General features: G+C 41.1%; 1 protein-coding gene across 1 annotated transcript in view; it reads left to right on the plus strand.

Annotated features, from left to right (window-relative positions):
* The window catches only part of LOC106657724 (tRNA dimethylallyltransferase), an 84121-nt gene that overhangs the window by 12340 nt on the left and 45795 nt on the right, over window positions 1-25986 (plus strand). The window contains exons 2-3 of the mRNA XM_014379384.2: window positions 7865-8002; window positions 8176-8429. Of these exons, the coding sequence (XP_014234870.1) occupies window positions 7865-8002; window positions 8176-8429 (392 nt within the window). The remainder of the gene's footprint in view (window positions 1-7864; window positions 8003-8175; window positions 8430-25986) is intronic.

Here is a 25986-nt window from a genome sequence, read left to right on the forward strand (position 1 = left end):
TTCATTGAATAAAGAAACAATGATGTCTTTTTTGTAAATCATGTGTAATATTATTTAGATTCACCCTTCATAATACTATAAATATAAATAGAACGATACTGCCCTAGGTCGAGAAAAATAGAAAAGTTCCAGATCTTGTTTAATTTGTGAGCAAGGCTGTAAAATACCAGGACTGCCACAGACTTTAGCCGGAAAATTGACATTTTCTGTACAGTTTCGAACTACTAGAATGGAAAAATCCTAAAATTCGTTGCTTTTTAATACATCTGGAAGTGTGAGTAACTGATAGATTATAAACGCAGCTGCGTTCTCTTCAAGATTAATAAAAAACATTATATGAACATGTCTTGTCAAAGATGTTTCCTCTTTATTATACCATATTCCTGCACCTGTATCCTATATACATCAAAACTCCACTAATATTAAAACATCGAGGGATGCTCCAAGTGACAAACAAGTTTTGTAACATAAATACCCTAAACTCGAAACAATTTTGTATCCACCGTATATATACATACAGGCATCATTCCAAATAGAAGTGTCCGATGTACAACTTCCTTTAGATTCAAGTATCAAAGACAAGGACGTGATTTTTTTAAAGATGCGCTCGCGCATGTGTGCTTGCTTGCGCATTTCTGTAAATACACGCGTAGTTTGACGCACACATACACATACTCATTTAAAGAACGCGCGAAGATGTGTTTACGCCTTTTTCCTTGCAGACTGCGTGCACTTGTACTTTCGTTATATCATTCGCTTCCGCTGATGTTTCCCTTGCGCATTTTTTTACTCCGACATTGCCGCTGCTATTGCTCGAATGGATGAATGAATAGTCAATCGTCGCGAATGCGATCGGATGTAATATTATTTTTTATAGTTTTTGCTGTATTCATTTTTTTTTCGTCGGCGACACAAGTCATTGAATGAAAAATACTCGTAATTCTAAGCGTTTCAGTACAAGATTTTTACATTATAGCTTTTACGATGCCTACCGATTCTCAAAGTCAAGATATATATATGTCAGGTAATGTTGAAAGTTACGTTTGAATTAGTAAAAAGTGGACTCGGTTGACGTCGTTGTTCCTTATAATGAAGTTTTCTAATTTTTAAATTTCAAGGCGTAAGGCTTCTTATATAAATAGGATTCGACAGTATAAATTTTTATACAAACGTAATCAAAAGCTTTCGATCTTTGTAACTTATATATTCACTCAAATAGATTTCTAAGGATTTTTTTTTCCTTTTTTTTTATTGTCGTTAATGTCAAAGATCTTTCGGCGATCGCAGCTGTATAAAAATTGAGAGAGAGAGAGAGCCATTCTCCGATCACGTGAACACCAACAAGGTCTGACAAGAAAAAAGGCGCGCTTCTCTACCATAACGTACAGATCCAAAGCAAGTTTTAATTCCATACAAATAATTTCGAACGACTGTGTGTGTGTATGTGTGTGGGGCTTCGAAAATCTACATATAAACTTCCATTTGGTAAATAATGGCCCTATAGTTGCAGCAGCAGCAACAGCAGCGCGTCTGCCATTCGTGATTTTCTTTGAGCTTTTCACGGGACAGAGTGACCCACATCCGGTCCGCGTTTGATGTCTTCAACATTCCGCTTTAGACATATATTTATATTCGCCAGTGCGTATTATATGCACACACACACACACACACACACATACACATACTTCTATTCTGTAGTCCTATAAACGTTCAAGCCTTAATACTATTGCGCAAGGGACTCATAACTACAACGCTCTTGAGACTCGACCTTACGTACTTGGATCTGTCAAATAATATACATTTCAATGATCAAACATCAAACGTGTACAGTCGCTCGAGGTTTTTGAGAGAGGCAAAATTATCAGTTGGTATCGCTATCGCTAAAGGCAAATGTCACGATGACATTTATCCAAGTTTCGGGGCATGTTATTTTTAAATATAGAGAAGACGAAGATCGGTTTTCTCCGTCTCCGGGACAATCTTTTACGAAGCCAGCCCGAGGTATTTTCATAAGAGATACACACACTCGCTCGCTCGCGCGCGCATAGATAATATGGCCGGGAGCCGACAAGAGACGATCGCGCGCAAGAATTTTGTCTCCCCCTTCGACGAGTATTAAGTGTGTATGATATGTATCGGTGCATACTACAGCGTTAGATACTCCAAAGCAGCTTACAAAAAAACACATATCGATGTACATTATATTAATACATTTACGAAAAAATAATTTTCTACTTGTAGAATCTTGGGTCTTGAATCAAGGGGGAGGGCGTACAATGATGTACACGATGAGAGAGCGAGGTGGTCGTTGCGATCCACGCGCGCGACAATTCGTTCAACCGAATCAAAATTATTATTTAAAAAGCGCTCTCCAATCTCTCGCGAGGCACGCTATAAATATAACGTATTGTAATACACATACATAGGCCCCCCCGTGCAATCTTGTACGATTATAATCAGACGATCAACAAAACGCACAAGACCGTGACGACGACGGTCGATGGCGACGAGTGCCTCGTACTACACGCTATCGTTTAAATGTACGCCGGTATACATACACGGAGTACGTAACGCACGTATCGGCATTATAATGCACACACGTGCGGGTATAGCTGAGTAGTAGCAGCAGCTCCGATTCTTATATATATGTACATCATGAGTCGTTCGCGTCGTCGTCGACGACGATATATCCATGCTGCAGCAGCAGCAAAAGCATACGTCGTACAGTGTGCAGGCACGCATATACATATCGAATTGCCAAGAGCCAGTGTCGTCGTCAAGACTCGAGAAAGAGAGTGAGAGAGAGAGGAAAGCTCGACCGATGCCAGACTGCATATAATGCCTTGGCCATACTACCGCTGAATGAAGTGGAGAATGACTTTTAGTCATTCAAGTCTGCAGTTCATGGCTCGCTTGCTGCCACTGTATATATACATATATGTGCGTAAGAGAGACTCTGCCATTTCCTTCTTTCTCGTAGTCTCTCTCTTTCTCTCTGTCGCGCACATGTACACGGCAGATATTTGTAAGCGACTGTACTTGCCCCGGCGCGCGTATATAGATGTACGCGTGCTCGCGCGTGTGTGTGTGCTTTTGCAAAAGGCGTCATACATACGTACGTACATACCTATACGTGTATGTTATACACTTACGCTGCTGCTGCAGCACACATCTTAAAAATTTGCGCGTATAGCGTACGTGTACAGGCGGGCCTGTACATGCGGCATAACACGCGTGCACACACACACACAGGCTTTAAAACCTGTTTTCATCTGCAGCGGCTCGCGGCAGCACGAGTATAGCGTATAGTGAGAGATGTATCCTCGCGCGCGCGCGCGCTATGGCCTGGAATGTGTTGTCATCGTCGCGGCGCGAGCGCGCGCATACTCGCTCCCAGTAGTACTCGCATGTCCTTTTTATGTATGTACGTATGTACGCGTATACACACGCATCTATATATATTGGATGCCTATAGCACGCGAAATGAAAGTATTCTGATTAAGGAGCTGCGATAGTAATGTACGCGAGCCAACGGCGCGTCTCTCTCTCTCTCTCTCTCTTCCTCTATGCCCCGGCCGCAAGCCGATGTTGCTGTGCTGCCGCTGCTTCTTAGTATGCGTGTAAGCCGCGTGCGTGCGTCTCTTTTGCAGACTTTGTGCGTAGTAGAGGAGTTCGCGCGCGCTAGAGAGAGTCCGCAACACATATTTGCCGGAATTTATTGGCGCCAATACGTTATTATACACACATAGTTCGGACACGGGGAAGATCGTTGTCATCGAGAATAGAATGAAATTGAGTCGAAGAATCGATCCTCTTTTTTTTTTTACTTTTTCTTCCGCGCTCTTTGATCAGGCCCGTGCGCAAAGCTATTGCAAACATCTTGTTCAAATATTACACGCGAGGCGCCTCCGAAATTTTCTGTCCCCGCGTGTGTGGGAAATTATGTATGGCTCGATGATACAATTATCTAATATTACGCGCGATTATGTAAGCTTCCTCAATAGATGAACGTTTGAGGATGATTAGATTAGATGCAGCTTTATATCTATTCCCATGGAGGTGTTACCTCAAACGTTTATTTCGATCGCAACCGTAAAATTATCTTATCGACATTACGTTGCTTTACTTTACACGATAAGGGAATATCGCCACCTTGTTCGTTCAATCAATCTTGATGGCTATAAAAAAAGAAGAAACTGATCCACTCGCTGCTCCTTTCAAATTTCAAATGAGCACACAAGACAATCTCGATTTCTAAGCGCGAGAACTCATTTATATTCGTTTTAATGAGGAAAAAAATCGTTGCGATCGTAAAAACAAATGGTAGCTATCGATATCCCAAGCGATGGAAATTTTACAGGCCCCAAAGTACCCACACACATCTATACGCGTACCGGTCAAAAATTATGATCCTCACAAGATTATTGAAATCGATTTTTGCCATTGTTTTTTTTCCTTCTTTTTCGTTGGACAATGTCGTGTCGATACATATATTTCCAAAAGTAAGAGAAGACTTGAGTCACAGTCGGAGCCTACAGCTCATATTATGCATAATTCGGGTTTCCATTGTATTTGCCACGGTATAATAGGCATTATATAGCACTTCCGAGGTTCCTTCGGTATACACACACACACATACATGGTATACATACAGTGTATGTAGGGAGACAATAACGGTGTGGTCCAGAAGAAGAGAGGCGAATTTTTCGTTGAAAATCCGGGTGGTACAGGAGCTCGAGCCAAGGCAGCTGCTGCATCAAAAGAAACGCTCAGCGTAGCACACACACACACACACACACGTAAAAATCTATATACGTAAGAAGTCGACTCACCTGCAGACGCTACGTATACGTATACTCACGTACACATCTATACGTTACATAGGAATGTCGCCTTGGTAAAGGCGCGCACAGGTAGGCGAACGCATCTCCGTCACGTAAATTCTTTACACACGCACACATTCTCGCAGTCCCCTACTGGTATAGTAACTAGGGACTATATAGGCCCGACGACGAGCACGCTATTCTATTTTCCTTCCCGTTTCTTCCGCACGAGCGAATTTTTCTTTTTACGCGGCTTAGTTATGGGCCTTAGCGCTCCACTACCTTGTGCGACAATAACAGGGGTTAAACACCTTTGAAAGAAGAAAAAAATTATTATTATTCGCCAGGGCTCGAGCAGCTTCGAGAGCTGCTTCTTCCGAGAGCGAGAGAGAAGGAAGCAGCTCGTGTATAAGGTATTACAGTTCCTCGGGCCCCTCTCATATATATATATTTCTAAACATCCATTGATTTTTTCAACGATGCGGTGCTGCTATACGCATTGCTATATGTGCACGTGTGTGTTTGCTACTGGTGGGTAGAAATGTTCAGGAAACACCGTTAGGATATATAAATATACAATTTTTCAAAATTGTCATAGCCCGAGAGGAAGGAATTAATTTACAAATTTTGTAGCTCATTTGTCCATCACCCGCTGATCACGTGAACGACGATACATTGGTCGATATTTAAGATATTAGATGTTAGATCACGTGATTCGTTGATCCTCATTTGAATTGGTAATTATATTGGATTTGCCTAACGTCTTTTTTTATCCTAACACATTCATGTCTATTGCTAAGAATTTGTAAGATTTCTAATAAAGTCATAAAGAAGAAGAAAAAGTTAGATTGAAATGATTATCGTAATTCGATTGGCGGATTGAACTTTTTAAAGCCTTTCTTTTTTTAACAATTTTTGGCGTTACAGGCTCGTGTAGAAATTCCAACCGTTACAAAATTTATTTCACACAATTTTATTGAACACATATAATTACATAATTCACGAAGCTACGCGACCTTAATCTCGTTCGTCATTTATACATATAGCAGGGACTGATATAATAGATCGCAAATCTTTGAATATCCTCGGATGGCGCTCCAAGTCATGACGAAAGCTTCTTGGAAAAGCCTCGATGTATACTCGAAAGTCGAGGTAGAAAAATGGCGCGAAGGAAAAATATGTGCGCCCGGGCCCGAGACAATATGATACAGCTCTACACTAGCTCTAGACTCTAAACACGTGATTAATATTTCTCTCTTTTCTCAATTCCAAGATCGCGTGCTTGCCCCGTATACCACCGCACCGCGCCAAAAGACGTATGTGTGCTTTATTTTTTTACACGCGCGCGGCACTCTCGCTCTACTCGTGCGTACATAATCTCTTATACCTCCTCGAGAGAGAGAGAGAGAAAAAATAAAAGACAGACGGACGGTTCTCCTTATAAAATAACGGAGCCAGGATCAGCATGAAGAGCAGCGCCTCAGCGGTGGCTCGTATTTAAATACGACAGCTATACAGCGCAAATATCTGAATGTGTCGAAACGGCCACTTTTCGAATTGCAGAATTAAAAAGACTACGATAGTCGTATACATTTCCAATTATCGGCTCTTCGACCGCTCTCGAGTCTGTGTGCCAAATATAATAGCCACTATACAGATTCTTGTAATTTACATAAAAATAGAGAAATCATCGTATTATATGGATAAACGAATATATGGGTGATCCACGTGCGGTAACTTAATGTATAGTAACTCGAGTAGAGCCTCGAGCCGTCATTTCGCTCGATACTCCAAAGCTCGCGTTAAAGTACGCACACATTTTCGCAAATTAAATTGTCTCTCTTTATAATATAGATGCGACAAACGCGCGCGGCAGCGACGGCGGCGGCGCCTTCTGTCTTGTTGCGCGCTGCTGCTGCTGCTATACAAGGAAAAAAAGGTGTGCAGTTGTCATACAGCACGTTGAAAGTATATAATACTCAGCTCATTAGCAGGATATTTATGTAGCCATGGCTCAAACGGCGCGCGCGCGCGAATATAAAAAAAAAACGAAGAAGATGTGTCGCCGCTGCTGCTGCTTAGCTGCCTCGACGACGACGACGACAACAATGTGGGAAAAGCCACTGACATCGGTCGCGTGTGTAATATGCGCTGCTGCTGCTTCTGCTGTATTAAGGTGCTAGAGGTACATTGTGTGCGATATATATGTATTAAAACGCCGCTGTCGCTGCGACGACGCCGTGCTGTGTAATAATATGCGGGCTTGCAGTTTCCTTGGGCGCGTGCGTGCACATAAGAGTGCTGTACTACATTTTATATATAATAATATAAATGTCGTAATGTAGCGCGCGGCTTGACGATTATTGTGTGTCCCGCGTACATATAGTACGTGTATATACGTAGTCATACGTGAGCAGCGCGTGCACTCGCTTAAACAGACGGGCGTGCGACTGTTTGAATCTAATGGTAACTCATGGAAACGATGTGTGTATGAGCGCGCCAAGTGTGCGCAACTATAACTGTCGCTGTCAATCGGCACATTGATTTTGAGCCGCGTCGACCCTATACATAATAATGCCCGAAAACCACCATTGCCATTGGGACATCTGACCGAGGGCTGCTGCTGCCTTTTTTTCCTACCCACATGCGGTCTATTGTGTCTACGATATTGGAGCTTATTGTAAAAATTGTATCTCTCTCTCTCTCTCACTGTGTGTGAGCCATTAATTTGCTGCGATGATATTTAAATGAGGAAATAATTGTCGCACTTTCACACGCTATGTCTTGTTCGTTTCTCTTCTTCTTCTTTTTTTCCTTGAAGAGAGAAAAAAAAAATCAATACCCCTAAGTCCTGCGTGTGCCATGCCCCATTGATTCCCCAAAAATTCGTACATATATAAGCGTTTCGTTGGTAAAGAGTAGCCTGGTGTGGCCTCGATTGCAGATCACCTTTTTAAATCTCTTTATATATTATACGGCATCGAAAATCGATTCGAGAGATTTAATAATATAATTGATCGTCGCCTCGCGTTTTTTTCCAGGTTTACAAGGGTCTCGACATCACATCGGCGAAAGTGACCCAGGAGGAGCAGTTGCAAGCGAAGCATCACATGCTCGACGTCGTTGATCCGCTCAACGAGTACACAGTGGTGAATTTTAGAAATCAAGCCCTGCCGATCGTATCCTTTCATATTACATTCATGACCTTCGTGTAAAGCTCGGCTCAACAATGCTCGGATTAGTATTATTCGTTACACATTGTACCGATCGGAATTCGCCATGAATTAGCCCGTATATATGCTTATAATGATTTTTTCCTTCACCAAGCGTTTACTCGCGCAAAATCGATCAGATGCAAAATTTAATCAACAAAGAGATCATGCCGATCATCGTCGGCGGCACGAATTACTACATCGAGTCGCTGCTTTGGAAAATCTTGATCGACGATCCGAAGACGAGCGAGTCCGATAGCGAGGGCGACTTTTCGCCCTTGAAAATTCGTCGCATCGAGGAGACCTCCAACGAGGAGTTACACAACAGATTGAAAGAAATTGACCCAGAGATGGCCGACAGGCTCCATCCTAACAACAGACGAAAAGTCATACGGTGGGTACCTAACATGAAATTGAATTGATTATTATATCTATATAAGAATCCGAGAGATTTCAAAACCGAAATCGAACATAAAAGACAAGCAACTAGATTTGAAAAAGTTTCATATGCCAACATAGATAAATCTTGGATCCTTATAATGTAATATAATGTATAAACTCTTAAAAAAATATAAAAATTACGAAAGATCTGACGTAGTTTGTAGGTCACAACGAAAACTATGACATTATGTTAATTCAAATCAAACATTTTTTCTCCACAATCTTCCCGCGGTAACTTCGTTTTTTCTCTTTTTTTTGTTTACGCGGGACAATCTTCCTTTTTTTTCAAATACATCTCAAATTTCTAAAATTTACTTTAGATTAAAAGAAAAAGTAAGATTAAAAATCCAACATTGAAAGTTACGGAGACAGCAGCAGCTCTCTCGATATATTATATAGCCCCCATACGTTGCTATATGGCATATATTACGAGAAATCTTCGCGCTTCTATAAAGCTGTGGCCAACTTTTTCGAAGTCGTTGCAGCGCTGCTGCTGCAGACGCATTAAAAGTAAAAGAAGCGTTGCTTGCGTCGTTCGAGAAGTCGAGGCAGGGCTCGTTCACCTGCCTCATCGGCGTCATAAAGGCACGCATATATATATTTTTATACGTACGAAAGCAAAGAAAGAGCGAAAAAGAGAGATGGGCATAAGCGAGCGAAAGGAAAAGAAACCTGTGGCCAGGATACGTGTAAGATGGTGCCCAGTGCATGCGTGCGTGGATCTTTTTTTTTCAAGAAACGTATCACGAGATCCGTGCGTGTAGCTCGGCAAAGGATCAACGGGGATTTTCAGATGTGCCGATGATCAGTTGATGTTTATGCTATTTCAAATGTAAAAAAATTTTTTATTTTTCAAATCAATGAACCCATTCATGAATTTTGCTATGAGAATGAAAAGGTGATTATTTAAAAAATATATTTTTCCGTGAAATTTGAAGTATTTTTTACTAAATTATAAAATCAGGTTGACCTTTACTCTGGGATCCAAACCAATTTCCTCACAAAAATTAATTGCTACGTTCGCCTTTTGATCAGGTGCATTTAGTCCACGAGAAAACGGCGCACAGCGATATCTAACTGGAAAAAATTATATCTAAATTCAAATGTCATGCGAATTTAGCACGACAAAAATTCAAAAATAATTTTCAGGTGACTATGATGAATTCAATAAAAAGATATTTGAGGTTTCACATTTTATATTGGAATCATATGGGACTTCAAATAGTTTACATAATATTTCAACCAATTTCTACGAAAAAGTAAACGGTGTAGGATTCGTTATAGTTTACTGAATCTGAAACTATTTTTTAATTTATTTTTCATGTTAAATTCACTTCAGTTTAATTCCAGTTTTCAGTTCGGTACCATTTATTCAGTTCCAGTTTTCAGTTTACTACTCATTCATTTACAGTTTTCAGTTTGGTACCACTCATTCAGTTTCTAGATTGGTACCACTACGCAGAAGAACCGTACATGGACAATTTTTCTAATGTAATTTTGATGATTCGTTTCTAAAAAAATTGTTTGAACAATGTCCAGATCATTTTATCGCCTGAAATCCTACAATAAGTTGTTCACGTTCAGTGCGTTAAAAATGTATGAGCTAAAATTCATCTTTTTCTTCGCTACATTAAATCCTTGGATCTTCCAAAATTTGACATCCATTATCGAATGCTCGATTGTCGCCAGCCGGTCGCGAGATAAACCGCTTTCCATTGTATAATATTATTATAATATTATTGTCGCACGTCACCCGAGCCTTAGAAATTTTTTGAAACTATTCCTCCGCTTTCGACAATACAATTACAAAACTCGCTCGTCCATGGTATATTTGCTTTTGTGATCACGTGATATTCTGCAACGGCTAATATAGTTTTTCTGTCCGCTCATGTATTATACACGTTAAGTAACTTCGGGTAAAACGATTAGATAAAAAGGCATGTCAGGCATTACGTAACGCGAGGCCTATCTGGAAAAAAATGTATAATTCTTCCGTCTCTACCATCGCTTCCTCTGAATTTGAAAAAAGATCATCCGCGTATAAAATATATATTCTCGTGCTCTCGGTTAGCGCGCCCATAAATTACAACCGACACAAGGAGAATCCGAGAGGGCCCATACTGTGTAAGATGAAATCAAATTGTCCTTCCTCCTTCTCGCGCGCGGGCGCGCGTTAAAGCAGAGAATTACAAAAAAAAGGTAAAAAGATTGCGCCGTCTCATTACGAGCGAGGCAATGGTTAAAAGGGTGTACGCACGTCGGCACGTGACTTTATATATACACATGCACACAGGTGCGCTGCTCCTGGTTTGCTCGAGCCTGCAAGCGCGCGCGGGTGAAAAACACATCGGTGCAGCCTCGATAATTACAATATATATTATATAATGTACAGTCGATTTCGTCGTTTATCCTGCGGGCTCTCCTGATATTCTTCCGTGCGTGCGCTTATGCATACACACACACACATGCAGAGATATAATATAATGCACACGTAGAGAGGTAGGTGACAGCTGCCTGTAGAGCAGTCGCGTGTTCGCATATACAAGAGAGCTAATTGCCAACCAGGTGGTGGCACGTGTGCAGCGACGACGATACTCCTCCATAGAGTTACGATGATTCTGCGGGCGTACGCGGGGTTTACTGCTGCTGCTGCATGTTACAATTTCGTTGTTCTCGTTGTTTTTATACTGTCATCCAGGTAGTGCCGTATACCCCGAGCGAAGTAGAGAAAGGCAGCGAACGACGGCATCGAAAAAATCTCTGTGGTTTGGGACTTGAGGTAACAACACCTTATACCACTATATGCGCTGCATATACAAGATATACTTTGACAGTCGAGTTTAACTTGTATGTTTATACCTTCGTTGCGTTTGCTTACCGAGCTAATAGCGAGCGAACAGGTGTTGGATTTTATAATGAGAACTGGACAGACAGAGAGATAGAAAAAAATCGCTCTAATTGCGGTCTTTACCCCTCATCATCATCAAATATCTATTAGGATACAAGAGTAAACACTGTGGCGGTGGCGGCGTTGGCTCGATATAAACACACAGACGTCCACCGAAGGAGGTAATTTGTGCTCCAGCTTGGTGTCTGTATAATATGTGTAACGAGAGATTTCGAAGCTCTACGCGCAGCTCGTATACTGCCACGGGAGTTCACCCGTCTAGAGATACAGTGAGAGAGATGTTTTGATAGTCTAAAAATTACCCCCCGAAATTGATACGAGGCGCTGACTGATGGACCATCGTCGTAGTCGTCTGGGACATAGCAGAGCTTCTTCGAGGGGGGATCGTATTATAAATGCAGCTTGCGACAGACAGCATCGCTGCTCAATATGTTGGCTATAAATTAATTCCCCACGGAAAAAGACAAGTGTATCGCGCACGCAGCTTAGTGCTAAAAATATATATCTAATATAATATTATGTCGCTCTCCGCTTACTGCGCTCCGAGGAGGATAGCTTCTTCTCTGCTGCTCCGGCCACGCATATACCCTACTATCCGATGCAGATTAGTACCGGCATTACTCATCATCATAAAGTAAAATATTTATGAAAGTCTTCATGCGCGCGGCTGCTATGCAGTTGCTGTCTCTGCTGCTCCATATAACGTTCCCTAAGGTCCGCGCGCGCGCCCGCGTTCACGACGATCGTGTGCCATGCAGTTCTATTCTAGATTCGTCGTCGTCGCCCAGCGTCGGACCAGCAGCAGCAATACAGCGTGCGAAAGTTATCTGGAACACTGCGCTATATATGCAACGACGCGACGAATGCACCCACAAACAAAAAACACGCATAAGCATTATTAATTGCTAATACGTTGAAAAAATGCGCGAATTAAAAGTTACTTTAAATGGGTGTCGAAGGAAGATACATCGAGGAATTTGCGTCATTTAAAAACTGGGGGCGGAAAATGTTTCCGAAAGTACGCGCGAGAAGCGCGTATGTATCCCCCGCTCGCGCTCGCGGATTATGGCCGTATCTGCAAACATAAACAGCTCCGTACTATACAGGCTCGAAATGCCAGGCTGGTATGCTCGTGGCGCATACCACACTTGATTCTTCATTGTTTTGACTACGTAAGTACACTATAAGTAGCGGCTACATGGCAAAGCCATACTTAGGATATTACGCGTGTGTGTAAGCGCGACCGCAGCAGCTTATACTATATACCATATAATAATACAGTTTGTTGTTTAGATTCGCCAAGTGCGTCGTCGCGTTTATGTGTCGCACATATGTCAAACCGCGTGACATTTTTTTTGTTTTTGTTGATATTATTTTTCCTTCGCCTTCTTCTTCTTCTTTTTTTTTTTTTTTTTTTTAAGCCGAAGAAAATGCCNTTTTTTTTTTTTTTTTTGTACAAAGGACTCGAGGAAGGTTGTTGTTGCGTGCCCCGGTGACCGATGACGAACGACACGACGATTTTACAAACGGTACATTGCGGCTTTTTCGCAAAAATCGCAAAGAATAAATGAGCCAACCGTTGTATATAGAGAAATGATCGTTGGAATTGGCTTGATGCAGGCGTGAAACACAATGTTTGCCCATATAATTCCTCTCATTCAGGTACCAAATTGCGGTGAAGCAGCGGCTCAAGTTGTGCGAGACGACGCCGCCATCGCAGAGCTCTCTTGTGTAACGTATCGACGCAACAAAAGAATGTCGCCAGGCTTCGAGTAGCTTTATATATGTACAGCACACAAGAGCCTCTGGCCCCGCGTGTATAATGATGTATTCTTTTCCGAGGTATATTCACTGGGACGCATATTCATTTGGGCATCGCATTTTTGCGAAAAATCCTTTTTTCTCTTGCCGCCGTCGCCGCCATCACCGCCACGGCCGCGTCGAGGAAGCGGGTCAGCACAGTTAATTCTCGCGTGGGGCGGCTCGTCGTCTAATTTAAAAATCGGCATTATATATCGTTGATCCTATTGCGTTCAACGGCAGGAGCAGCCTCAGCTCTTGTCTGTGCGTCAGCTATTAGCGTCCGTGGGTATTCCTCCTTCTCCCACTTGACTGCTGCTGCTGGCATCGTATTCAGCTTGGCTGGAGAATATTAGGATTTCCCCGAAAAATTTGATACTCGCTTGCATGGCCCGCGTCGCTGCAAGAAAAAAGAAGAACCGTTTTTAGAACTATCACTTTTACGTAAATTAGTTATTTTTTAATGATAAAATTTTTAAATGCAGAGGCGCGAGCATGAGGCATGCACGAGACGCGATCATTCTCGATGTATACATGCGCGAGAAAAGAGATAGAATATGAGAATAAGATTGTATTTTCTGGTCGTATGATATAGTGTTGCTGCTGCTGTTACTGCTGCTCTCGGTGTGTGCCCTGACACGCCCAGATGTGTATACGATCCTTTCACGCGCGCATTTCTTCGTTCATCCTTCTTATTCACCCGAGAGAGAGGTTCTCTCTCCGTGCGAATCGCATCTTATGTCTCTCTCTCTCATTCGGGTGTCGCTGCCGTTGCAGCATTATATATATAGCACAAATTTAGTATAACTCGTCTCTCTCGCTCTCCGATCCTCTTTTGGAATTTGGCAGTTTTTCTCTCCTTTCGCGTGCACGTGTCTGTGTACATGCGTGTGTGTGTGTGTGTGTGTGTGTGTGTGTGTGTGTGTGTGTGTGTGTGTGTGTGTGTGTGTGTGTGTGTGTATGTTTGCGAATAACATACATCTATATAAAAAAATATACACACATAATGCGTGGTGTGCATGCGAGCTGCACCGGACCCGATGGCGTTGATGAAGATTACGATACAAGCACGCTCGCAGCTCGCAACTACTTTGGTATATAGACTACTCCTCATTTTTTCACGAACGAGTTCTCTCTCTCTCTCTTTCTGCGCTGCAAATGCCGATGCTGCTGCTCCGTGGGCTGGACCCCCTAGTTGCGAGAACGTCTTACTTTTGGCGCGAGCGAAAGCGCGGCTTCTTCTCAAGCTTGTCAGTGCGTGTCTTGACAACGTAATATCAGCAAGACTTTTTTGCCGTCTGCTTTTTTCTCTTAGCACGGGCACAGAAAGAGAGAAAGAGAGACGAGGAAAAAATTTAACGTATTGGTATGCAAATATCGGGGATGAAATTTTTTCACACTTTTTTTTGTTATTTATATCGTGCAATCGTTACCCGCTCTGCACTATATAAATTAAGCTCGAAATGAGCTGCAGAGGCACGGATTATAAATCACACTGTTTTCTCGTTAATAAAATTCATGCGTGAACTAATCGGACGATTTTATGCTCATTCGTCGCTGTAAATGTTATAATTGTGACGAAAAATAACGAATGCACGTGTCGAGGAAACAGCTGTGAGTATACATTTCTCGCGGCTTTTTTTTTTTTTTTTAATTAAGCATTTCAAATTCATCGACACGGCGTTATACAGATCGGTATCTTTTACGAAAAGGCGTTATTTTTCTATTCTCTTCAAAACTGATGCGAGCTTACCCGCGAGAAACTGGATCAGTGAAAGTGTAACGTATCGTTTCCCGCATAATCGTTGTATAAACTTTTGAGGCAGATTAAATTCGAGCATTCTTGAAATATCAGATGCTCTCAGAATATGTGACCGTATTATAATGCAAGCATTTTTCGAATTCTTTGCTGTAACGTTAGCATGCGCGGGTAAATGTTTAATGCTTCAAATTACATTGAAAATTAGAAGTTTCTTCTCGAATACCAATTAAAAATGCAGAACGCCTATCAAAACATTCATCAAGCGCCGTATAATTTTTAATTCATGGATCCTCTGCTCTACTCCCAAATGATGAAGGAAAATAGAGAAAGATGAGATTAAGAATATGAAACCTTCTATAATTTCAAATTTTAAATAGAACAAGCTTATAGAGAAAAACATACAGGAAGGCTTCTTTGGACTTTTAAAACGAATATCGGTCTTATGTAGAGAAAATAAAGAATCGAGAGAGAAGGAAAGAGAGATGAAGATGAAGAGACGAGAAAAAATCGAAAAAATTGATTAGCAACTTGCACGCTGATCGAAGTTTGAAACACTGCCAAACGTAGCGTCGACTTTTACACCTTTTCGATCGTTCCTTTTTTTAGGTATTTTCGTGCAACGAGTTACGACCAAGTAGAACTTCGTTTATGAGTCGATAATTCACCTATATAATATTAGATAATCGTACATGTCGCGCACTCTAGGCACGTACAAGCGAAGCAGACCCGAAAAAAGGAACCGCCTCCGTACTAGATCGGAGCAAGGCTAATTTAATTATAACTACAAGCTGATCGTTCAATTCCCTTAATCCGACAAGAGGTTTCTGCACACACTATAAGAGAAGGGGGTGAAAGATAATCGGGTACATCAGCAAAAATAATCACCCTTACTGGATATAATGTACTGATCAGCCTAGCTTCACTCCAGCCCCGAATATAATTAGAACGCCAGTCCCGATCGAAACCCTCGGCTAATCGACGCCTCTATATATACCGTATCCATGTAATAAAACGTCATCACCTCGTTTCTTTTTGGTCATAAATTGCAGGTGAAGCCAGGCGCGAAACGTACTACATATATATTATTTTTGCACGAGACTTTTCGAATCAGCGAATTCCTCGATCGCGGCTCGCGCACGTGTATAATCGAATGCGTCTGCACCCGAAAGTAAGAAAAAAAGAAAAAAAAAGAAAAGGCATCGCTGCGCTGACGCACGCTGTAAATAAGAGGCAATACTCCCACACACTATAATACTCGCGTGCATATAGAGAGCCGAGCGCGCGAAAATACGAGGCGTTGACACATTGCCGTATAGTGGTACGTATATGCGCGCGCGCGTGTATAATACAGCATAATGACCGATTTTATGTTTGATGAATGTCACGCTCCGTTATCCGGTCTAGACGACTATATAAGAGAGACACACGGAGCGCCATGCGCTGCACTCAAGTGGCGCCTCGATGTTGTGTGCATTTTTTGGCCGCGTCCAGCGCGGCGATATATAGACGAATGCGTGCTGTGTGCATTACGCGTAACATACGCACACACACGTATATATAGGCGCATTACGCATCATGCCGCGCACATGTGCCGGCAATTTTTCGCGATATTCTTGAGGCTTATATTGCCGGTAATTACCCAAAAGCTGTATTATTGTTTCACGCGAACGATCGTTAAACTCGAGTCGGTCTATATTTTATATATCTCGCACGTATATCGAGAGCGAGCCTAATGTAAATCGTGATTTTGCAGAACCGCATTCCTTCGCGATCGAGACAGCGAGATATATGACACGAAACAAAAATTTTTGAATTATGAATACCTGGTTATAACGATTGTTTTACTTAGTGATGCATAAATGCGCGATCGGGTAATTTTTCCATATTTACATACCCTGTAATACCTTACGTATGGACTTTTTTATGTCTGATAATGAGAAATCAGAAATGTCATGTCGATGCGACGTACAATAACGAGATGAGATTATTATCTTTTTATGTACACGAGCGACCCAAAAAAATAAGTCTTCGTCTATCGGTCACACGCCTGGCGATAGATCAAAACAGTTTTTAGAAATATGATGGTTCGATCCACGTAGTAGTAGTACGAGACGGCGGCAAACTTACGACGACGAGTATTATTACGACTGAAACAACAATCAGAGAAACGTAATATATAACTACCGTATTAATTTGTTTAAACAAGCGTCGAATCGAGCGAATAACTTTTGTCATTAAATTCGTAATTGCTCATACCGAGAAAACACGTTCTTTAGACACCTGTGTCGCGCGGCGAGTGTTTGATTTACCACAACGACGGCTCGTTGGCCCAGACGTCTCTTTAAACTTTTTTTCTCTTATTCTTCTTCTTCTTTTTTTTTTTTTGTTGTTTTTTCATCAATCGAGGTGTAAGTAATTGCGCTCGACCTGTGTGCATGTGCGTCTGATCGGGCGCGCACGGATTGTGTATTATGCGTAAATTATGATATTTGCCAGCGCGCAGAAAATTGGGTTTGGTAACTTACTTAATATGCGCGAAAAATATATTTTTCGAAATGACGCTTCGTTTTATTTTTTTCCGCCGATTTCAATGTAAGATAATTATATACGTAGATGTTCGTTGCGCGCGCTAAGTCTGTGGTTTTTTTCGTTCAAGAACTTTAAAATTAATTATGGAATTACTTTGTAATCAAAATAAATAATACGTTTCGAAGTAAACAGTACCGCACGGAAGCGACCCGTAGTACATAGCCATCGTCCAGCTTTTCATTACATTGTGTCATGCATCACGCATGGCACAACAAACAAGTGTTATATACATCGATGCAGATGCAGCGAGTGTGATTCACGATAAGTTATAAACTGGCCTGCTCCAGCTCGCAGTGGTTTTTTGATGCGACTGCAGCGAGAGCATCAAGTGCGCGCGATCATCCTCGAATTAATAATTACCATCCAGAGCGAGAGAGTGTCCCATTAACGCTCGGAAACAGCTCAATTGATAAACTTCGGTTAAACAAATTTAGCTAAAATGTCCAATTATAATGGAGATGTTGTATTAATTGTTGCAATATCGAGCGTAATCGTAATAACAATATATGTGTCATGCGTACCGCGCGAGTCCGAGAACTCCTATTTTCTTTTTTTTTACGTGCAGTATCAGCGCGTTAATCGAGGAATGGCATTTAACAGCGAGCGAGTCTGTGCCTGCGCTACGTACGACCGACGAAGATCGATCGGTATCGACTTTATCGCTCCTCGAATTGTTTGCAACAATGCTTGCAAAACGTTTATTTATAAATGTTGCGCGAGACAAGCTCTATTTTACCTCCTCGTCTATCTCTCGACTATAACACAGATTAAGGAAACTCGTAGACACGTTGCAACAACTTTTTGTATATATAATAGAAACTCTCTCTCTCTCTCTCTCTCTGTCGCGAGAGTCAAGGGTCGCGCCAAATTAAATCACGATGCAGTGTGCAGCAGCAGCAAGATATTCAGGAGCTGTTGCATGCAGCCGAGCGCGTGTAAACTTGCTCGCTCCACGCTTGCAAGTATATAAGTCGCGATATATAAACAGCGCGGGCAAATACATATAGGAGCTGTGTAGTGCAGCATCGGGTGCACACACTACAGCACGACGTCACTATATATATATACCATGGGTATAAGGCGCGCAAGTCTATTATAACATCACCGTCAAGTTACGAATTCAAGGGTTACGAGCCGCGCGCGGCATCTTTTGCTGACGCTAGACTCTTTCTCTCTCGCTCTCTCTCTCTCTTGGGTGATGTATTTTTACACACCAAACCATACGGCGCACTGCTCTTGCATCGCAAGCTCGCTGCACTAATGTACTTTTGGCTCTCTTGGTCATGTAGCAAACGCACACACACACACGGCACACAACGCGTGTAGGCGCATCTTTGTGCCATTCTTGGGTTGTCTGCGCATCGGCTATTCTTGCCGGGGTTTGATAATTCTCGTGCGTGCATCATGCTGCTGCTGTATGCACCGCACATGAACGTGCCACAACATGCACATCGCGCGTCACAAATGTCTATGTGTGTGCGTACATATGTGCGTGCGATCGCGCACAGGCACGCATCGCGCCCATACGTATTGCCCACCAAGAAGAGCGAGAGAAAGACAGAAAGAGAAAGAGAGATGCATAGAAGAAGAAGAGGTCACTGACTGACGTTTAAAGTTTAAGCTAAAGACACTGAGAGAGAGGAAGGTATATATCGAGGCATACATGCATATACATTCGCATTGAGAGTCGATGACAGGTGCCTTCTTTTTTCGTTCGTTTCTCTGCACTTTTTCTTTTCTTCTTTCTCTCACTCCTTTTTTCCTCTCTCTCTCTCTCTTATTATTATCGCGAAGTTTCCGGTTTTTTCTCTCTGTCTCTCTGCGCAGTGTTACACACGTACTACCGATCACGAGCTAAAGCGAACTAAACGAACGGACGCGACGAGCGCACGAGAGACAAAGAGAGAGAGAGAGAGAGAGAGGGAGGGAGAAAAAACCCAAACACTTGTGTGTCTGTGTGTGGATATTACAGTTTTAGAGAATTTCGAGAGTTGAGAGATGGCTGCGTGGCTAATTGAATGCCTTTTTTTCTTCACCCTCTATCCGCGCCATGGCCCCCAGAAAAAGATTTATTTGTATCAATTTGTTGCATCACTCACGAAGATTCATGACTCTTTAAAGTGCAGCACACAACGATGTGCACCCATGACGATGATGATGATGATGATCAGCTGCACTTGTGCTGCAGCTGTACACTACCGAGTGCATCTTTCGGAAGATTGAAAAAACATTATGAGCTCATTCGAGCATCGATAAATCATCAGCAGAGCACGTACGAGCAAACAGTGAAAATACATCGTTGTATTTTCCTTGGGGAATACTCATCCATATGGGATATCCTACACAGTAGGACTATATTACTCGGCGCCTCTTATCGTTTTGCCCCCCATGCATTACACCGACGAACTGGATACTTAAATTTTCCTTATCTGCGAATAGACTCGTCGCGTTGCAGCGCGCGATACAATTGAGAAAATCCTTCGGCTCGAACTTTAACGTGTGAGAAACGTGATATTTTACGATCGCGCGACGAGAACACATGTTGTGCAAAGAGGGATGTTTAAGCAATAAAAAGTTTATTTTCAGAAAATGCGCGTGAATAACCCAATAATATATATTAAGAGCTGAGAATGTTGGCGTCGCGCGGGCACGTTCGCGCCAGAAACGCGAAGGAAAAGCAGCCGTGTATAGCTCTCTGCTCCTAACTATCTTCTCGTCGACACACATTTAATCCACAACAGCAAGCCGTAAGCCTCTCGTAGCCGCAGACGATAATTAATTTCAATTTTATTAGCGAACAATTTTGTGTATGCATCAGTTCACCCCCCTTTTTACGCGATACATTTAAACTACACGCATTTCGATTTAGATTCGCCACCAAGCGGACGATTTTTTCGTCAAATCTCCGTGGAGAGCCGCGTATTAAAAAGATTTAAACGCAACGCACGCCTGTGTAAAAAAGGAAAAAGACCGTATCGACGACGACGACGACGTCGATTGCAGTGTACGTCAACGCGAGATCCCTCGTGAGATATACAAATCACCTTGCCGGTGGCATTATTTTGCAGCACACATACAAAGTATATCTACGCGCTTACGTGCTCGTAGTTATATACCGCATGTACGAAAGTGCATAGAGAGGTAAAATAAATACGAAAATCCAATCGATAATGGCGCATATAACGATACTTTCACTGTTAATTATAAATTGCGCGTGGCAATGATCGAAAACGCTGGAGGGAAAAAAATCCCCGCGTACACTACGTACACGAGATAATAAATGTTTTTTAACGCTCGTATATATATACGCGCGTAGTCCCTCTCGTACGAATGCGTTTCCTGAATCATCGAAGATCATTATTTACGCGTCATTCTCCTCTTCTTGAGTCGTCGTCGTCTTCGTCGTTGTTCGCGTGTGTAAAAACCCTCTCTCCAGCTCGTATCGGCGTGGATTACGCACAGACGCGTCTCGCGAGGCTCTCGACTTAAGATATTATCTTTAATATCTAAAATAAACTTGGGAATTTTCATCTATTGCACGTATAGCCAATGCGTACGGCACAGTGCATACGTTGAAAGAATAATGAACTTATACACACACGCGGCAACGACGATTGTGCCTCTTGATTGCATGCACGCACCAAAGTCCTGAATTTGTTTGGTTTTGTTGCATATGCGAGCAAAAGCGCGCCTAAGCGCATAATTGTAATGCACCCGTGTATATATGTGTGTGTTTCTGTACGAATACGTTCATTCGAAAATAGACCGTGGACGCACACACAATCGCATCGAGCTGCTTGTGGTGTGTGTAACCATAAACCTGGAGTTTACGTTATCCTCTCCATATATATAAGAAAATGCCCGAATGAAAATCAGCGCGCAATTATTGCCCGAACGATGAGTTAGTTTTCCCTGAATTCTAAAACGAGTCGCATTAGCGAAATTGTATAATATCTTGACGAAAAATCAGCGAAATAATGCACATACCATAGTTTCTTCTTTTTCTTTTACTTTTTTACTTTTTGTTCAACGAGTAATGAAACGCGTGCGCGCGTAAGCTCGAGTTGTCATTGGCAAAGAGAAAAAAATAATTAAAACTTACAACGTCAGGAGTTAGCTACGACGGAGTAATATTATGTGAATTTCGTTCACGAATTATATTACTATGCCACGGATTTTTTATGGCTCCTACGTTGCTTTTTTTCTTTTTTTCTTTTTTATCGTAAAAGTAGTATTTACCAAGAGTGGCGACTCAGAACGTTTTACAGTTCAAAAGATTCAATAAAATTGTACTGGCAATTTCAATACGTACGAAATGCTCAGATAGGTGACATAGTAAAAATGATACGCCTTATCATTGTGGACTTTTTTTTTACGGTGCAGCGGAGAATCTCTGTGAAAGAGCATTGAGTTTCATCGGGGAATGCATGTAAATTTTTTTCAGGTCATAAATAGAAAAAAATTTTTCCCAAGTATCATTTTACGAAGAAGCGTTTTGAAACGACATTCGGTGGTCTATTTCGTGACTATAATAAAATAAACTAAGTCTAAAAAACATGTGAAGAACTCTCTCAGCAATATGAGAGCCTCGCCGTGGCATCGGCTAGCAGCTCTTTAGGCGTACATACCATTAATCGTATTCCAGGGAAAAAGCGTTTAAAAGTTTATTTTAATTTAAATTTTCATGCGAGTTGAAACAAGACTATCTCATAATAAGAAAATCTATAGAAAAACAGACGCACCGCACGTGAATGGGCCAAGCCATATGTCTCTCGAGAGAGCTGCACTTATCTAGCTCCTTTTCTCCCGTACATCTGTAATTAAATCCTTCCTTTAGATCAAACAGAACGGCTACCGTACTCACACATTTTTGTTTAGAGATCCATATACGTTCAAACAAGAATATTATAATCGAATTATAACCGCCGTCTCGAGCAATAGAACTCATTAAAATGCGTGTACGCATGCTTAGGCCCCAGCATGACTGGATGATTAATCGTGCATGCCTTAGCCACAATGATCTGCGCTGACGATCATCGAATGCATATAAGAAACTTTCATTTCAGGTCTACGTACTCCCGCAATGTACGTTGCTTTCCCGGGCTCATTCAATTCCCAAGAGGATAAGGCTGTACTGTTTTAAAGATCATCATTCTTATCCACTGATGCATACTTAGATAAACTAGGCTCATTGTTTTATGTACTCGTGATATTTGTTGCTTTGATCGATCTGCGACGAACGAGCATTTTTTTGTATTTTTAATGCCACGCTTTTTGGTATCACGAATGAATTTCAGATGAATTTTTATGAAAAAAAATGCTAATCCGATCTCACGAAGATCGATGCCTGCCGAGTATACAAATGAAAGAATTACTCGTCTCTCGATGATCTCGAGCGAAAACACTCATTGTATACTATGTATGAATGCGACCCGGCGTATACTGTTCAATTATACGGAATTATCCGATTAATGAGTAAGCTCTTGTGAAGCACGCAGTAACTCGGCAATATTATCAATCATCATATCGATTAAACCGATGATACGAGGCCAAACGATTTACAACAACGCTGGGACCATGGGGAGTTTTCAGTCGAATTATTAAATGCTCTTGAATTTTGAAATTAGCCGATTTATCTATCTTTTTTTTTATTTAATTATTAAACGAATTAAAGTTATGAAACAATTCAACCCATTGGCATCGGGACAGTCGTTTCTGTTATAATTTCAAGTCAAATATTTTTACCACTCAGAATATGTCTAAAAATTATAATATAAAACTACGTTATAATATAAAAGTTCTTCATGTTGAGCATCAAAATGGCGTCTCTACCGAAAAATACCATATTCAAGCTTAGTTAAGTTTTTTTATATTGCATGGATGTACCTATTATACCTAGGACGAAAATTTTGTATAGAAAACATTTCTTAGAATTATTCAAAGAACATTCCTGAATTTTATCAGAATTTTTCAAGAAATTTTTTGGATTCTTAAAAAAGTATCATACAAAAATCAAAAATGACAAAAGATGTTTAAAAAATTTAGGGATATTATTTGAACAATTCTAAGAACAATTTTAAGTATAACGTTTTTTTTTAGTTAAAAAATTATATAATTATTTAATTAAAAACATACAGCAAGCGTTTGCGCCATATAAAATACTTTACTAAGCTTGTATACGGTATTTTCCCAAAAGACGCCATTTTGATGCACACCATGAAGAATTTTGATATTGTAACTGAAGCCTTACGAAATTTTAATTCTCCATCCAAATCATCTCTTTTTTATATGAATTTTGAATAAAAACAACTTTTTATCAAAATAGTAACGTTTTTCCTTGTTTTATTGTTGATAAACTTCAAGCTTTACTTTTAACTCAATTCCGAAGCCGCATCCTTAAAAAGCTTTCAATTTTACAGTAGAAACATGGATTTGATAATTTGTATAAATACTCTAAACGATAAGGATGTTTGGCTTAAGTTGTCTTTAAAAAACGTCCTTGCTAGAGCTAAATGTTAGGTAGCACTTGCAGTCGAACTTGACGCATAAGGGAAGGGAAGATCGCACTAAACATATAAATGGAAGACATGCAACTTTTGGAAATAAAAAATTACAGGCAAAATATCTATTTTGTATAAAGGAAAATGGTACATATTTTTTACCAATTTATTATAATTTGATGAAAAGCATCATCGTTTGTAAAGGGGAAATCTGACAACGTCGCTATTGCTACAGTACTTCCTTGTACGTTACAAAGCATGCAGGCTTCAGACGAAAACATGCACCTGCGTAGCTGACTAAAAGTCGTATTCATTTTGCCACGTTGCCGCTTTTATATTTCGCGTAATGGTTATTTGCAATAACTCTGAATAAATGTATCCTTTATTGAAAATTTGTTTTTGACAATTTTATTTTACGTTCAGTACGCTGTAAGCTTTCTGAAAAGTAGTTTTTTAGTTTCTTGAGGCTATCTGTTGCACATAATCCTTTTTTGGGCCACGACAGTAGGTCCTTCTATAATACTTGATGCATAAGAAGTCGTTTTTGACTTTTTTTTCTCAACTGTATACTCATTTTTCATAAAAGATTGAATTTAAAAAAGTTTCAAACGTTTTTAAAACGATTAATTTACCATCAAGCTTTTTTTTATGTAGATTCAACAATTTCAATTCATTTTGAGAATATCGCAGCAAGAATCGTCATCGTGTGCTCCTCTTTATGTACACGCAACGCAGACGCAATGTTTGATGTTGCCCACAACATGGATGTAATACGCGTTGGCCCAAATCCAGTGGTGAGAAGGTAAATGTATACGAGAAAGGGAGCACACACTAACGCATTGCATAGGCGAAAATGAATGCGGCGCAGCGCCGGTCGGGGCATGTATATAGGCTCGGAGCGCGAGCGAGCACGTCTGTATTCTGCATGCGGAGAAAGCTAGACGAAAAAAGACTCATTGCATGACGCTCGCGCCTATGTGTGTGCGCGCATAATGTATATATACACACAGACGCCGTGATGTTGGTATATAGTATAAGCAACTTCAGCAGCAGCAGCGAAAGGGGAAAATATAGACGAGAAAAAGCCCAGCAAGAGATGGGCGCAGACGGAACAGACATAGAAAAGCGGAAGACGCGCCGCGTCCAGCAGGCGTTTAAAACTTTACACTATACGACGATGACGAAAATGAGAAACGAGCTTAGGCGCACTCAAAATCACACACAGACTCGTTGGCATAGTTTGACTCTGTGTGTGTGGGATAATTAAAGGTCCCCACTTCGCTTGGTATAAGGTCAAACTTTTATTAGACTCGAGATTCATTGTTGTGCCGGATGCAACGAGTAATGCTGCTGCAAATTGTGAATTTTCGGCCTGGTTGAAAGAATTTTTACGAAACGTACTCGACAGAGTTTACTCATTCGGATCGTTGGAAAAAATAAATATTATTATGCCCGCACGGCCGTATCTCTTCTAGGATGTTTGGCTTCGCGGCTCGGATAGATCACTTCCGGAAAAGTCGATACACCTCGCGCGCAGCCGCAGCAGCCTTTCGTTGCTGACTATACCATTGCAAAGGATGTTGCACAATGACGCGCGCGATCTGGTGTGTCGCGCGCGCGCGTTGTCATCGAGAATGAATCTCACCTAATTTAGCTTTCACTAATTTTTGAACGATTTCCAAAAAAAAGAAGATTTTATCCGCGCTAGAACGACAGACAGATTGAATAACGATTTTCTCGATCGTTGACGCCTATTTCTCGTTCGTGACTTTCCAGCTCTTTTTTTGTTAGGTTTTATTTTTTAGTTTCTTTCTCCTTTCTCCGGCTTAAATAAATCAAACTGTAAGATCTATAAAAATAAGAAAATTTGTCGCTGAAATTCTCACAATAATGCTTTGCTTTCTTCATTAAAGTTTTTTTTTTAAATTTCTAACATAATTCTTCTTGAACT

Source organism: Trichogramma pretiosum, unplaced genomic scaffold (assembly GCF_000599845.2).
Source record: "Trichogramma pretiosum strain Unisexual culture from Peru unplaced genomic scaffold, Tpre_2.0 scaffold79, whole genome shotgun sequence".
Lineage (NCBI taxonomy): Eukaryota > Metazoa > Arthropoda > Insecta > Hymenoptera > Trichogrammatidae > Trichogramma > Trichogramma pretiosum.